Here is a 15259-nt window from a genome sequence, read left to right on the forward strand (position 1 = left end):
TTATAGATCAACACTTTGACATTTTATTTTCTTTAATAAAATAAGCATCCAGAAGAGGATATTTACCCAAAGCAGTCAAATTTAGTACAAGAAAGTGAAAAAAGTGTTAAAATATCCCAGTAACGTTCTGCTTCACCACACCAACAGTTCTGAATTAAGTTAATTTTTATTTTTCTTCACACTTAGGAATCACTTCTCGTACATATGCCGTATTTTGCCGTCATAAGGTGTACTCATGATTCGATCAATGTTATTCCACCAATTAAACAGAAGTTCTCTTTTGACTAGAGAAAACCAAGGTGTGAATTTGATATCTCTATTATCACAATCCTTTTCAAAGTCTCTAAATTCATTTTGAGATACATATTTTACATCTTTAACTTCATTAGGATTTGCCTTGATCTCAATATCTTTTTTAACAACGAAAAGATAAGCAAGCTCATGTTCACCCCAAATGCTGTCACTTTTGGCTTCGTAAAGCATACGTGTCATGAGGTGAACATCTTCCGCCTTGAGTTGATCAGATCCGACTCCAAGCTCGGTTTCGATGCGCCGCAAAGCAGCACGTTTTACGCCAATTCCATTGTCGCTCATATCCATTTCATCTGCGATGTAAAGGGGGTGTGAACAGCACGTGTTAGTATAAGCAGCTAAAATAAAGACAGTTGCTTTAGAGATTTTAACAAGCAACTTCGGTACATATTTAATTTACAGTAATAACATGGCTCAATCCTTCGTCAATCTATCATTCCAAAAAAAAATAATAATAATAGTAAAAAAATGCACCAACAAAAAGAAATTATATAAATTATCTGTATTACGTTGGCAATTTTAAAGGTTTCAGTGTCAAAGAAATATAATAGCTTCCATCCCAATGAATAAGTGGCCCTCGAAATAGAGAGTGACCCTTGACAGGAGAAATCGAAACTTTAAATAATATGAGTTTTTAAGAGTTTTTAACAATAAAAACATTAAAATAATTTGCGTTTTAAGTTCTTTTCAAATATGTAAAACACTTTAAGACAGGGCCTAAATTCTATGAGCGAAAATTTTAAGATAGCCAATCGTCTATGAACTATCGAAAATATACTTATATACCCTCCAAGTTTCAGAGGCGATACTGCAGTATGGTGACAAGGAAAGGGTTACCTCCTGCAGCCTCTATCCTGATGGGATGGTTATTCTCACAAATATCCCAGTATATATCTATAGGTATTCACATATATCTAAATAATCTAGTGTAATTTGCTCGTTTTTAATGTTTCGACATCTATCCCCCCCCCCCCAAAAAAAAAAACAATGATTCTCCACCTTAAAAAAATTCCGCTAATGGTGCTGACGAGGCCCAGTGAGCATTTTTAATCATGTTCCGTACTAACATGTACCTTGTTCCTATACCCAAATAATATACCAATATATGCCAAATTTTTACATTATTCACAAATGTGCTACCCTACCAGAACAAAGATAGGCTTAGGCTAAAGTGGATTGAGGTAATATGTTTGTCAAAAAACATGTCTGCAATTTATACTAAGTGAGCAGTTATTACGCTACAGACCGTTTAAACAGTAATTATTAAGACTACAACATTAAGCATTGTATAATTACGGACCAGCTATTAAGGGGGAAAGGTCAAAGAATTCTCGGACCAAATTTCCATGAGTTATCATTCAGATCAAAATACAGGATGATTTCGGTTTCTTTCAATTTTTAGCCTTGCCCTCTACGTTCACTTACACAAACTATTTTTTATTTGACCATAAAATGGTGATACAATTTTTTACTTTTAAAACATACGAATATATAAAACAGACCAATGTTTGAAGACCAAGGGTTAGCAACGGAAATGAAAAAAATATAAATATTAAGAAATTAACTTAAGTCCTATCCGTGCTTAAAGGTTGTTTTGGGGCCTCTTCATTCACCAGAATGTAGTCCAGTATATTCACAGAAACATTTCCCTTTTACCTAAATATTAAGTACCTGATCATTAAATTGATTAATACTTTCTGGTGGGCATGATTGCAGGGTCCATAGGCCCTTGTATAGAGCCCATATACTGAAAATTGAGAGAAAGTTCTGGATATCGTCTTAGAAAAGTTATGTAGCTTCCGGAGAGCCGGGCCCCATCCCTCACTGCCAATGTGTCTATTCTTCAGTGCATTTTCTTAAGTATACGGAATGGGGAATACTTTTGCACTTTTGAGAAGGCTAACCAGGGATGGTGAAGTCTAAATTCCCAACAATTTAGTAATTTAATCAGAAAGTGGCGGATCCAGAGGGGCTGAGGGGATAATGGTCCCCCTCACCCCTCAGGATTTTTCTTGCACCGTCATTCCTTTTTTTTCTGTTTTTCACTCTTTTTTTAAATAATTTTTTTAATTTGGTTAATTATTGGCGCTCTTGTCACATTGCCCCCCAAGATTTTGATTATTGGCGTCCTTGTCACATCGGACCCCCCCCCCCCCCGATATTTTTCTTATTAGCGCCTTTATCTCATTGCCCCCCAAGATTTTGCTCTAGATCCACCCCTGTAACCAGATAAATCTTACCTGGAAATGTAATTTTAGTATCAGATCTCTGCTGCAGCAAAAACTCGCCCTTTGTGTTGAAAAGATAAATGCTGAAGGCTCTATGAAGTGGTAGACTTCCGTCAGCCTGCACTAAATGGCAGTAGCGTTTTGATGCTTTTCCTGTTACTTTATCTTCAGCGTCCACTAAAATTAAGTTCTCATTGTCCATCAAAGATTCTTGAACCGGGTCATATCCTTTCCATAAACTTGCTGATGTCGCTAAGCTTCTAGAGCTTAATGCAAAGGTTGTCGAAAGAAGCTTTTGCATGACCTATGAAAAATATTATCGTTTGGAAATACAATTTAATTCTTTATTATGGTAATATTATAGTGACTAACTAATAGTTTAAAATGTGCCTAAGTTATTGGCCCATCATTGATCCAACTCTGATTATGATTTGAAGTGAACAAAGCCCCCCCCCCCCAAAAAAAAAAGAAATTTTAAGATCGAGAAGGCAAAATCTGAAATTGAAAAAGATATAGAATTCAAATTTTGGAATTAAAATAAAAATATCTCGGGGTCGGCACCCCTTGTATCACAGGGAAGGGTTGTAGCCTGTTTTAGACTATAGACCCATTTTTATGATAATGTAAACATCTTCGTCACAATAATGACTAAATAGAAATCTTTTCCTTGGTCAGAGTCTCACCAAATTCTGGGGACAAGGCAGCATGCGTTAGGCGTAGATAAAGACTTTTTTCTGGATTAATATAATTAGTAATTAAACAATATTAGAAAAAAGAGAAACAAGGAATACTAGAATCTGTATAGGCCATGATCTCAGTCAGGAAATACCACAGTTCTGCCAACAGAAGAGTTGCTCTTAGGGGGGCAGAGGGGGCACTTTCCCTGGGTACGGAAATTTTAGAGACACAAAATTTCAAATAAATAATCTAACGGTTATAGTCATTTATAATTTGGATTTTTTTAATAAAGTAAAAGGCACATTTGGCAGCAAGTACAAGCAAATTGAGTCTTAAAATTTTTATTTTTCCTATATCTTCATCACCATTCCTTGAAAATAAAAGTAATCAGACCCAAATTAAAGCACTTTTAAATAGAATTTTTAGCAAAAAGTAAGTAGACCGAATCAAAAATTAGAAGCAATTGATTGGGAAGAGACAATTAATAATTTTGCAGAGGCTAAGGTAAACAAAAAAAAAATAAATTTAATAAATGGAAAATTTTATTAATTGAAATTTTTTTTTGTGAAAATACAGCCTGAAAATTTTGGGATACAGGAGGGGGGAGTCTGTATTGGTATACAGGAGGTGGGAGTTAATCTAGATTTCACTCCGGGCGCAAGATAGGCTGAAGTTGTAATTTTGTTCCAATTCTTTAAGAATGACCCCTGAATCACAAAGGGTTTGATTAGAATAAATAACTCCTTTAAAAGCACTAAAAAAAAATAGCGTAAAGAGCAAGGTACTGACGAGGGGGCTAACCCCCTCATATACGTAATAATTTCTGTTCGTTTTAAGTTTTAATGTTACTCCTTACTTTCAGTTGAAAAAACTTTTTTTTATTTAATTTCTGAGCATTTTTTTTTAAAGAATGCAGTGAAATCTGGCTTCATGGAAAATTCCCTTCCCCCATGAAAAATTCCTTCATGGAAAGATCCTTCCGCACAATCTTCTCCCCCGACCCACCACCAAAAAAATCCCCCCTGAAAACGTCTGTATACTTCCCAATAACCAATACTATGTATAAACGATGGTCAAAGTTCACAACTGGCAGCCCTTCCCCCAGGGACTGTGGGGGATTAAGTCATCCGCAAAGACATAGTTACTAGATTTGTCACCTATGCTGAACAAAATGCCTATCTCAAAATTTTGATCGGGCGACTTCGGAAAAAAATTAGCGTGGGAGGGGCCTAATTGCCCTCCAATTTCTTGGTCACTTAAAAAGGGCACTAGAACTTTTAATTTCTGTTCGTTTGAGCTCTCTTGTGATATTCTAGGAACAATGGGTCGATATGATTACCCCTGGGATGAAAAAAATAAATAAATAAATAAACACGGATCAGTGATCTTTCTTCTGGCAAAAAATACAAAATTTCACATTTTTGCAGATAGGAGCATGAAACCTCTACAGTAGGGTTCTCTGATAAGCTGAATCTGATGGTATGATTTTCATTAATATTTTATGACTTTTAGGTGGTGTTTCTCCCTTTTTTTCGAAAATACGACAAATATTCTCAGGTTCGTAACTTTTGATGGGTAAGACTAATCTTGATGAAACTTATATATTTCAAATCAGCATAAAAATCAGATTCTTTTGATGTCTACTGGTTTCAAAATTCCGCTTTTAGGAGTTTCAGTTACTACTGAGCGGGGTCGCTACTTACTTACAGTTCGTTACCACGAACTGTTTGATATATCTGCCTACCTAAAACGACGCGGTGCATCCCAAATGGGCATAGGCCTACTTTTAATGAATTCAAAACTGAAATCGCAAACGAGCCCATAGGTTCCCTAAGGACAGGAATGATTATTATATTGCTTTACTCGCCATACTTTTCATTACTAAACTTTTACAGCTAATTGATTGGATGTTGATAAAAAGTCAAAAGTCCCATTATATGGTTACTTTACTTCCCCAAGGAGAATATTTATTCATATTATATTTATTTTGCAGTTTTTCTATCATTAATGCATTTTTTTAATCCTAATATGTACAATCTGGTTCAAGAAAAACTCTTAAGATTCCAGGTAACAATATTTTACTGGAGACACAATAAACATATAATTTAGATTATAAAGAATTGGAAGTGGCAGAATCAGAAATGGGTATAAAGCTAGAGGATCTACTGCAGTTATGTCAGCCCTTTAGAAACATCTTCGATGGAGCCTTCTTGTGTTTCCAGGATTAATTTGGTTATATAAGGTAATTTCATACCGTTTTCAATAAGTAGGAGAAAGGAGTAAGGCCTTTTTGTATAGCAGTACAGAAAGTCAGTTGAATAGGGCTTTAATTTTAGGCCAAAGCATAGTCCTTGACATTACTACTAAGCAGGGACGGATCTAGACATGTCAGCACTCGGGGCAAGAGTGGCATTTAGCACCTCTTGGTCAACAGATACATTGGAAATATCAGATTATGGTTGTTCTAATTCTCTTAGAAATGCATTTATTATACTATATTTATTTTAATGTTTTATTATCATTAATATATACCTTATGTAAATCCTAATATGTACAATATAGTTTAAGATAAATTATAAGATTCCAGGTAACAATATTTTATTGGCAACACAGTAAATATAAAATTTTGATTATGCATAACAAAGCTAGAATTTAGATTATACAACAACATCCCGACAAAGCCAGGTAAACTTTTTTTGTCGGATGGAATACGTTTCTGAGCCCGTGCAGTTTCATCCTCCGTACTTGATTCCTTGAATACCCTATAAAGTTAGTTTCTAGATTCTGATGGAAATTTTGTACAAGCATTATCTCTTCGTTGAGTATGCGATGCTTGAGGCAGGCTTCAAAGTGAAACCTTGGTGAAACCCAGATTTTTTGAACTAGTAAGTTGCTCTACATTATCACTAGTTTTGACTCCAAAATATTCCCAAGTAAGACCGGAAGTGTGTCAAACATGAGCTGCTTGCTCGTATCTTTACATTTCCGTCTCTTTATCTTTAGACCTCTGTGCTAAAACTACTTTCACTAATGACGTAAAAACTATTTCGTTCTGAGAATTTTTTTTCTGCGTCTGATAAAGGAACTTTACTTACCCAAGTTCCCAGGTCTTTTATCCATGAATATTTTTCCCATTATCTTGAATTTTTTCTCCGTTGACATTCTTTATAGGCAAATGCCGATGGGTTTTCCTGCTGTTTAATTTTAGATTCTGGTGGGTCTTTTTTATCTACGATAACGTAGAGCCTGCTTCGTTCTGCATCACTCTTTTTCTAGGAACTTTACTTAGCCTAGCTCCAAATTCCTTTTTCCAGGAACATTTTTCCATTTGTTTTGAATTTTTTCTCCACTGACATTCTTTACAGGGATATGCGATTTATACGGGTCTTTTTGATCTGCGATAACATAGAACCTGTTTCGTTCTACGTCATTTTTTCTTTCGCGTCTGATAGAGGAACTTTACTTATCCAAGTTCTAAATTCCTTTTTCCAGGAATATATTTCCCTTCATCTGGATTTTTTTTTCTCCATTAACATTTTTTGTAGGGATTAAAGGCTGGTTTTCCTACTGTCCAATTGCAGGGAGTGAAAGCTCTGGCGTGGAGTCATCTGGGAAATTGGATTCTTTCTTTTTATTTCTATTTCTTGTTCAGTATTAGTGCTTTTTCACTCTTGAATTGATAACTTTCGTGCAGCAACAGATGTCTCAGGGACTGGAAAGGGCTCAGCGACAACAATAGGGACATTTACATCAACAACGTCGACTGGGATCACCAGATTAGACTGAATTTCTGATTTTCATACTGGACTAGAAGACACTTTAGCCTCTTGATTTTTTGTAACAGGCGATGTAAAATCTTCGATGGGTAACGAACTGGACTCTTCCGTATCAATCTCTAGAACTGTTTGTTGTTCTTATGTTTTTCCTCTATATCTGGTTCAATGTTAGTACTGCGAGGCTTTGAAATTGACATCTCTGGTGCAGCAACAGGTATTTCAGGAGCTCGAAACGGTTTAACGGAAGCAGTGGGAGCAATTTCGACGGGCGTCACATAAGGTTCCTGTGTGGAGTCATCTGAGAACTTGGATTCTTTCCTTTTATTTCTATATATGGTTCAAGATTAGAACTTTTGGTTCTTGAATTGATACCTCTAGTGGACCAACAGATGTTTCTGGGACTGGACAGGGCTCAGCAACTACAGTAGGGACAATTACATCAGTAATGCCAACTGAGGTCACTGAATTAGACAGTTTCTAAATTTAATACGTTTTCCAATGAATTAGTCTCTGACATAATCATTGTTGTGGAGGCTAAATTTAAGTAAAGAAAGGCACTTCTTCCAAAGAAGTGGTTGAGTTTCTTCTGATGCCAAAGCTGTTGAATTTGAAACCTTTTATTCCTACTAAGAAAAAAAAAGATGTTCAGTTAGTCCACAGGTTTATGTCTCCCCAAAATGTGGAGTATCAGTTACCTCGTTTTTTTTCATCATTTGATTTTTAGCCATTTTTTAGTAAAGTTTAGTTCAAACAATCGAAGCATTGCGAAAAGGTAAAAAGACCGTGATTGAGCTCTAAGATTCACCTTGGCTATTCTTGAGACGAATAAATTGTCATAACAAAATTGAAAAGAACCCAATCGCTGTCCTGCACTTTGTCGTAACTACCTTAGCAGCAGAAAGGAGGGTCGAAACTTCGCACCTGTTTTTCAATTGCCCATTTGACCTAGTGAACTTCATCCAACAGGACCAAAATTCTACCTATAGGTTTCCTTCCATAGCAGCATTAAACTGGCGCTTCATGAATTTTTCTATCTACATTACATTCATCACCACAGAAACCGGTTTTTTAAATTGCAATTTTCTCAAAATTTCAAAAAGTGCAGATACCAACTTTTTGCTATCACAAGGCGAAGTGGAAACTTATAGAACCTTGTAAACCTTTTAAAATAAGGAAAAATCAGGAATTCAACTTTAAATGCAAAAGACCTCCAAAGGCAGTTTTCGGTAGTCACGGGCAACAAATAAAAAAAGAAACAAGGGTGAAAAATCAGCAGAAAAAAAGCTAAAAATGCCAAAATAAGCTAAATCCCAATAAACAGCTTAAAAACTGTAACTTTCCACTGATTGTATAGTTGTCTATTATAATCAACAAATGTTTGAATTTTACAGATAGAATTAAAATCAGAATCAGTGTTACTTACCTAATTTCACGGTTCATTGTAGCAATACTAACAAAAATGTGTTACTACCTAAAAAACTTCGTAATATCAAAACAGCCAAACGATGAACCTTAGAATTTCGCAGTTTTCAGATATGAATATACTACGATTGGTCAAGGGGGAAAAATTTTTTCTATATCCTTGGTGCATTTAAACTTGAAACACTGTTTTTTCTTCTTTTTTTTGCAATATGTTCTTGGAACAATGGACATTGCAAAAGGTTATAAAACGTTAAAAATAATCGTGAAAAAGAAGAAAATGGGAAATAGAAAAATGACGTCATGCAAGGGTTGTTGATACAATCTTCGTCTGATCACAGGAAATGAAGGTAAATGAAATGAAGGCTGCGAAAGAAGTTTTAAGCTAAACCATTAGTTGGGGAGGCCGACTCCTTGACTACAAAAGAAGGACCTTAAAATTAGTTGCTTGCTCCCAAAATCTACCGAATTTACAAAACTAAGACAATTAAATCTTGATTAAGAGGAAACATGCTCGCAGGGGCACTCCAGTGGGGTCAATTTTCAGCAATTACAGGGGGAGGGGGAGGCAAAATGTATTTTCCAAAATTGTAAAGAGGGCAATTTCGCTGTTTTCCCATCTTTTCAAAGAAAGTAACCAAAAAGCCATTTTTCAACGACGATTTTAAAAAGAGAAAATTTTCCAAATCTTGGAGGGGTTAAAAACATTCAGGGGGACAGTTCCTCATTCCTGAGCCCCCCCCCCTCCTAGTTGAAGCTACTGTTTCATCCCCATATCCTCTCCAGACGACCAAAATGTACAGAATTTACATGATTTTTTAAACAATCGGAAAAATACGTCCGGAAAAATCGGATAATGCTAAGAGGCTGGTCCTTCTTTGGTAAGAATACGCAAGGACGCCCTTGGTGAAGAAATACAGTCTATTTTTGTAAAAATCCTAGCAACAAAAAGGCATACTGTTTTCCTAAGAGAGAGAAAATATACAGAAATTAGCTCCACTGCGATTATACGAAAAAACTTGTATCTATGTCTGTAACTGTAGGCGGCTCTAGGATTCCGACTACAAAAGTCGACTCAACAAACCATGTTGAATTTAGTTATTTACAAGATTCATTTTCAGCGAAATTAAGACAAAATCCTTTTTACTACGACTCTCAGCCGTCCTTGCCGAGTGGTTAGGCCGCCAGACTTATAATTCTTAGTCCGTAAGGACAGGGGAGTCCTGGTATCGCTGGTTATTTGGTTTGAGAGGGTGGTAAGTGATACGAGTCTGTGACCTCATTTAGAGTTGACCCAGCTCTATATGGGTACCTTGATACATCTGAAGGAGGTAAACAAGAAGGGTTTGTGAAAACAGAGGATGACTTTCCTCCAGCAAGGGGCAGATCCAGGTGGGGGTGCGGCTCCCTCGGAAGGGTTTGTGAAAACAGAGGATGACTGGTCTCCAGCAAGGGGCGGATCCAGGTGGGGGCACAGACCCTCTCCCTAGCGAAGTGCCGTATTTGGTGTTAGGACTCCTTGCTCTGGTTGGCGGTGGGACGAAAGTTTTTTTTTTGTAATTGGTTTCTAATAGTTGAGTTATTAACAGTTTTTAATTGTTGAGACTGTTCTTTTGCAAATAAGTTTGAAACAAAGTTTCAGTTACTCTGTGTGGCCTCTGCTAGATTTTACAGATTGTGCATATTGCCTAAAATTATTTAATTAAATTTATATTTATCAATGAAGTCTGTCCGTATTACCAAAAAAGCCAACTGGGAGACGAAAATCTTCATTTCGTAATAACAAGGAGGGGAAATTTAAAATCTAGCTCGTTTAGGCTATCAAAAGGATATTTCAGGATTATGCTGTCACAACGAGGCTGAAAAAAACTTAATATTTAAGCTCCTTTTTACTGTCAAAAATTTGTTTTCGAATCTTTCTATGGCATAGAGACGACGAAATTGATATCATTACTTTTTTGGCTGCCATAAAATTTGGGTTTGCTTTTTTGGGAATCGGGGTGGTGTTACAATATTGTCATTTTTTCAGGGGATTTTTGTAATAGAAAGTATACGTATGTGAAGTGCAAAGATATAATTAATTTACGTTTTGGATTTCAGTGAGCAAGTTGTGCCCACTTTACTGCCTATTTTCATCTAATTAAAGCTCTGTCTTATATGACATACCACCTCCTCTGTTCAACCTAAAACATTAAAATAAAGGCCAAACTCTTTACACTTAAAACTAAGTATATGAGTCGAAAAACTCCTTCAAAGGTCGAAGTAGTTTAAGATAAAAAGATTTTTGGGAAATTGTTAATCAAAGAAGGCAAATAATTATGTGTTTATTTTCTTATCTAGCCAGTGTAGATGGGTCTCTGTATTCTCAGTTTTAATCAGTAGAATGGCATCGATTTTTTTTAAAAACATCTACTAAAGAAATATTGAAAAACAAATAGAAACTCACACCACTTGAGTTAACCAACGCAACGGAATGCAACTAGAATATTATTTCAAATTTCCTCGCCTTGTCAATACCAACCAGTCACAAAATATAGTTATATTTTTGTATAGGAGTTGCATATAATTGTCCATAAAATTGTATTAACTGCTATATATACCACCCAGAATTTTTATAATTATTTTGGTACATGCCATCCAATCATGATTCCACGATCAGTTGTTTATAAATCAAAATTTTTACAGTACAATTATTTTTGTTAATGCAAAATATAAAAGGAATTTCTAATGAAAGAATTTCTTTCTAAAAGAATTTCTGTCTAAAAGAATTTCTTAATGCTTAATGCTAAAAGAATTTTTAATTTTATTTTTGTACTCAACAGACATATCGAGATTTAAATGTTTGAATTGAATATATGAAAATCCAGAATATATGAATATATGAAAATTAGAAATCCAGCACAGCTTCAAGCTCTGAGAATTTAAATCACCAATCTATGCTTATCAAATAGAAATATAACAAACACATAATTATTTGTTTTTTAAAGAGTATTTCGACTCATATACTTAGTTTAAGGCGCATACCTACGTGCATCTTTGTTAGAGTTCATATTTTTCTGACGATTTTGTTCTTTATTCCAATATTTTAGGATGGATAGAAGAGGAAACACTAATGAAGGGCTCCAGTCTGACAGGATTCTAGGGTAACAGGACTAGTCATCATAAACATTCACCAAAATTCCGAAGTAGACATCGACCGTAAAATAAATAGATATGGCGGGAGTGGAAATAAAGAAATAGACTTTTTCTTATAAAATTGTGAATTCTGTAATTTAAGCAAAATATATGAATCTTTAAAAAGTGGAAAGATACGCTACATTATTATGAAAAGTGAAATTTTGATTAGTGAATTTTTGATATTTCGTCAAAGTTGACACTGTTTATTACAACTCTATTTAAAAAACATAGTGATTAGCTAATGCTTTATTGCCTATACTTAAAACCCTCGCTTTAAATGTATTCTATATATTTCTATCTCATTGTTCTATTTTCCTTGTTACGCCCCTAAACGAACCAGTATGTGATATTACGTCTTTTAGGAATATACAAGTTGTATCTTAATCCTAATTTCCTACTTTTCATTAATATCATAATTACTAAGCGATGTCATAAAGTCAGGCTAAGTGCTAAGTGGTTTGACCTATAAAAATAGTCACAGTGAACGCATGGCCCCAAAAGATGGTTTAAGGCCTGTTTTTTGACACTACAAAGCTTAAGTCATTCGCTATAGTGGTCAGAAGTACAAAGGCGAAAAATTATGCAGAAAATATTAAATGTCATCCTTTAGATAGGCGATGAAGAGCATTTTATTTTTGTGTGGTGGCTTGGATTTTATAACTTAATATTTTTTGTATCAATATTTCTACATCATTTTAATATCAACAGATTTATTAAAACTTTAATCCTGACCAGATTTTGGATCAAATTTATGATCATTTCCACTATCTACCTACGACGCATAATTTTTGAGACTCCCTTTAAAATGCTGGTATTTCTTTGTCCCCAAGTTTATCGAAGCAACCTATTATGCATCCCCCGCTAAGAAAAATACTGGATCCACCACTGCCTCCAGCCCCCCCCCCCCCGCCATTTTATTTTCTGGATGAAGGTTCATGATGGTGACAGCGACATCCGAAATGGTTCGGCCTATAAAAATTGTCATAGTGGCCCCAAAAGATAGCTTAAGACCATTTTTATTTTTTACAGTACAAAGCTTAGGTGGTCAGAAAGCTATAGTGGTCAGAAGTGCAAAGACGACAAATTATGCAGAAAATATCAAATATCATCTTTTTTATAGATGGTGGACAGCTTTTTATTTTTTATGACGGGGTGGATTTTATAACGTAATATTTTCTGTATCAATATTTCTACAATACTTTAATTTCAACACATTTATTAGAACTTCAATCCTAACCAGATTTTAGATCAAAGTTATGACCATTTCCAGTACCTACCTACGACACTTAATTGTCGAGGCTCTCTTTAAATTACTGCTATTTCTTTGTTCCTAAGTTTATCGAAGCAACCTATTATACGCCTCCCCGCTAAGAAAAATCCTGGATCCGCCACTGCATCCAGCCCACCCCACCCCCTGCCATTGTACCTTCTGGGCGAAGGTCCATAGCACCGCCGATAAAGACCAATGCTCTATCCTTTACCTTCTATTTCAATTTACTGGTTTGGAATCCATTCTGAAAATACCGTGTTTGAAAAACTTAAGCTCTAAAGGCCGACTAAAACTACAAATCCAAGAAGCTTGAATTTCCTTCCGAAGAATTATTTTTACAGAAATTAATTGTTATGCCATTAGCGCAACATAATACTTTTTACTTACCGTTTTAAGTGACATATTCCCTGATTAATGTGCTATTAAGAACACTCGCACAAGAAAAATTTATATTTGCATACAAAGCAAATAGTGAAAAACCTGATCTTATCTGAGCCAAGGATTTGAAGGTTTCCCCGTCCTGAAATAAATAGATTTAATCAGATGTAATCTATGAAATTATGGTAATATTGTAATTACATTAAGTATAGATAAAAAAAGGCTAAGCCTATTCCAACAAAAACTAAGCGAGCCGGAATTATGATAACGATTTGACTGGAGTAGATAATGTATAATCAAGGAAATTAGAGCAATACATTTAGGGGACGGAGTGGATGTGTTTTGAGTACAACTTATGGGACATCTATGGGCCTCCCTGTGGTAAGGTTCCAAATTCCTGATAATCTGGCCGAAGATAAAACCCGCCCTGGGAGTAAAACTAAGCCCCCGGTGCAACGGTCTCGTGAATCGTTTGAGTTTGTTTTGAAGAATGAATGACACCATCCCACCTGGTAATAAGGCAGATGAAATGATAGATTATTCTACCACTCCCCCTCCATTGCAAAGATAACATTAGGGGTAAAAGCTAACAACACAATTATGAATCAAGTTCTAACTTCCCATTAAGTTTGACTGGGATCTGACGTTTTTTCTGGAAGATGTGCTTATGGAAAGAATGTGGGGACTTCCTCTCAGTTCCCCCCACTACACATACTGAATCGGTCCTATACTCTGATAAAGAACTATTTAGGCTTCAGCTGTTACTTCTGACTGTTTTCAGGAGAGATTCAACTATCTTTATCGTTAGATGCCTAAAAAAAACAAAATTACCTGCCACCCCCTCCCCCAATATAAGGTAGGACTGGGCCTAGAGCTCTAGCAAGCAAAACTACAACGTCGCCTCTTATGTGCTATCCAGTTTAGTTGATTATGAACAATCCCTTTAGGCAAATGTCCGAATAGCAAGACTTTAGGGAGCTTGTCCCCCAAAAGAGGTAATATCATGACGAGCTCCAATGAAGACCAACGAGTAAATAAGCTCCATCCCCCCCTCAGTTAATTTTGTTGAACTCCTTCAAAGCAATATAGCAGATATTCCGATTACACAAATTTAGAATCTGGCGTCCTGTTCTGGCACAGATTACAATAAACAAGGGGTTCTCCCCTGATCCCCTTTTTACTAAGTGGCTGGACCGGGCATAGGCTCACAAAACACAATTAAGACATTATACCTTCATTCCCCCTGAGTTCCAACGACCCCTTCTGAAAGATCTCTTGACGTCAACAAATAGAGGTCGCCCTTCCCCGTTGAATCCAAGTACTTTCCATCATTGACCTTTCCAAAATCAATTCCGAGAACCCCATAAGATATACAAAATTTCCATTTCAGGTCTGGACGAGATTTTTCAATCTTCTGCTAGAATACAAAATTACGAGTTCCCTAAAAAGTTTAATTTTGTTTCTTGTTTATAATTTCTTGTTGCGCTAGGAACAGATGATTCTCATTTTTACTGGAAAATTATTCGAAATCAAATGAATTTCAAAAGAACTTTTCTTTCCCCTTCTATGGTCACTATACCGGTAAAACGCGGTTACTACTGGATGATTTTAACTTGGATCCTACTTCTCCTGACTGTGTGATAAATTTGCCCAGCTACTTCGAAGATAAGACATTACGACTATTGATGGTTCGATAATCGCTTATGAATGAAGCGAAAGCAAAACATGAGTTGAAGTTTTCGATTTGTTAAATATAGAAACCTGCTAAGTGCTGAGCGCTATGGACTGAGGTTGAATTCACACTGTAAATTATGTAGGCCATTCAGAATGCTTGAATTTGTGGGGACTTCATTATCATGTGAAGGGTGGAACATAATTTGAAGATCTCCTTACTGTGAATGACACTCTTTGTGAGTGTTTTACAAATAAACTTTATTCAAACAAGCCTTTAACATACAAACAAGCATGCATAGATCATGGCCTCGCATTCGACAATATTCAGTGGATAGACGGCCTAGAAG

At 35.8% G+C, this 15259-nt stretch overlaps 1 protein-coding gene across 2 annotated transcripts in view; it reads right to left on the reverse strand.

Annotated features, from left to right (window-relative positions):
* The window catches only part of LOC136031334 (isopentenyl-diphosphate Delta-isomerase 1-like), an 18977-nt gene continuing 3718 nt past the window's right edge, over nucleotides 1–15259 (reverse strand). Inside the window, exons 2-4 of one of the 2 annotated variants that reach the window (XM_065710820.1) lie at nucleotides 13248–13380; nucleotides 2553–2844; nucleotides 1–650 (exon numbers count right to left, since the gene is read on the reverse strand). In XM_065710820.1, coding sequence (XP_065566892.1) covers nucleotides 190–650; nucleotides 2553–2844; nucleotides 13248–13262 — 768 coding nt within the window. In that variant the 5' untranslated portion in view covers nucleotides 13263–13380 and the 3' untranslated portion in view covers nucleotides 1–189. The remainder of the gene's footprint in view (nucleotides 651–2552; nucleotides 2845–13247; nucleotides 13381–15259) is intronic. The other variant, XM_065710821.1, reaches the window with a different exon arrangement.

Source organism: Artemia franciscana, chromosome 9 (assembly GCF_032884065.1).
Source record: "Artemia franciscana chromosome 9, ASM3288406v1, whole genome shotgun sequence".
In the NCBI taxonomy this organism is placed as follows: Eukaryota; Metazoa; Arthropoda; class Branchiopoda; order Anostraca; family Artemiidae; genus Artemia; species Artemia franciscana.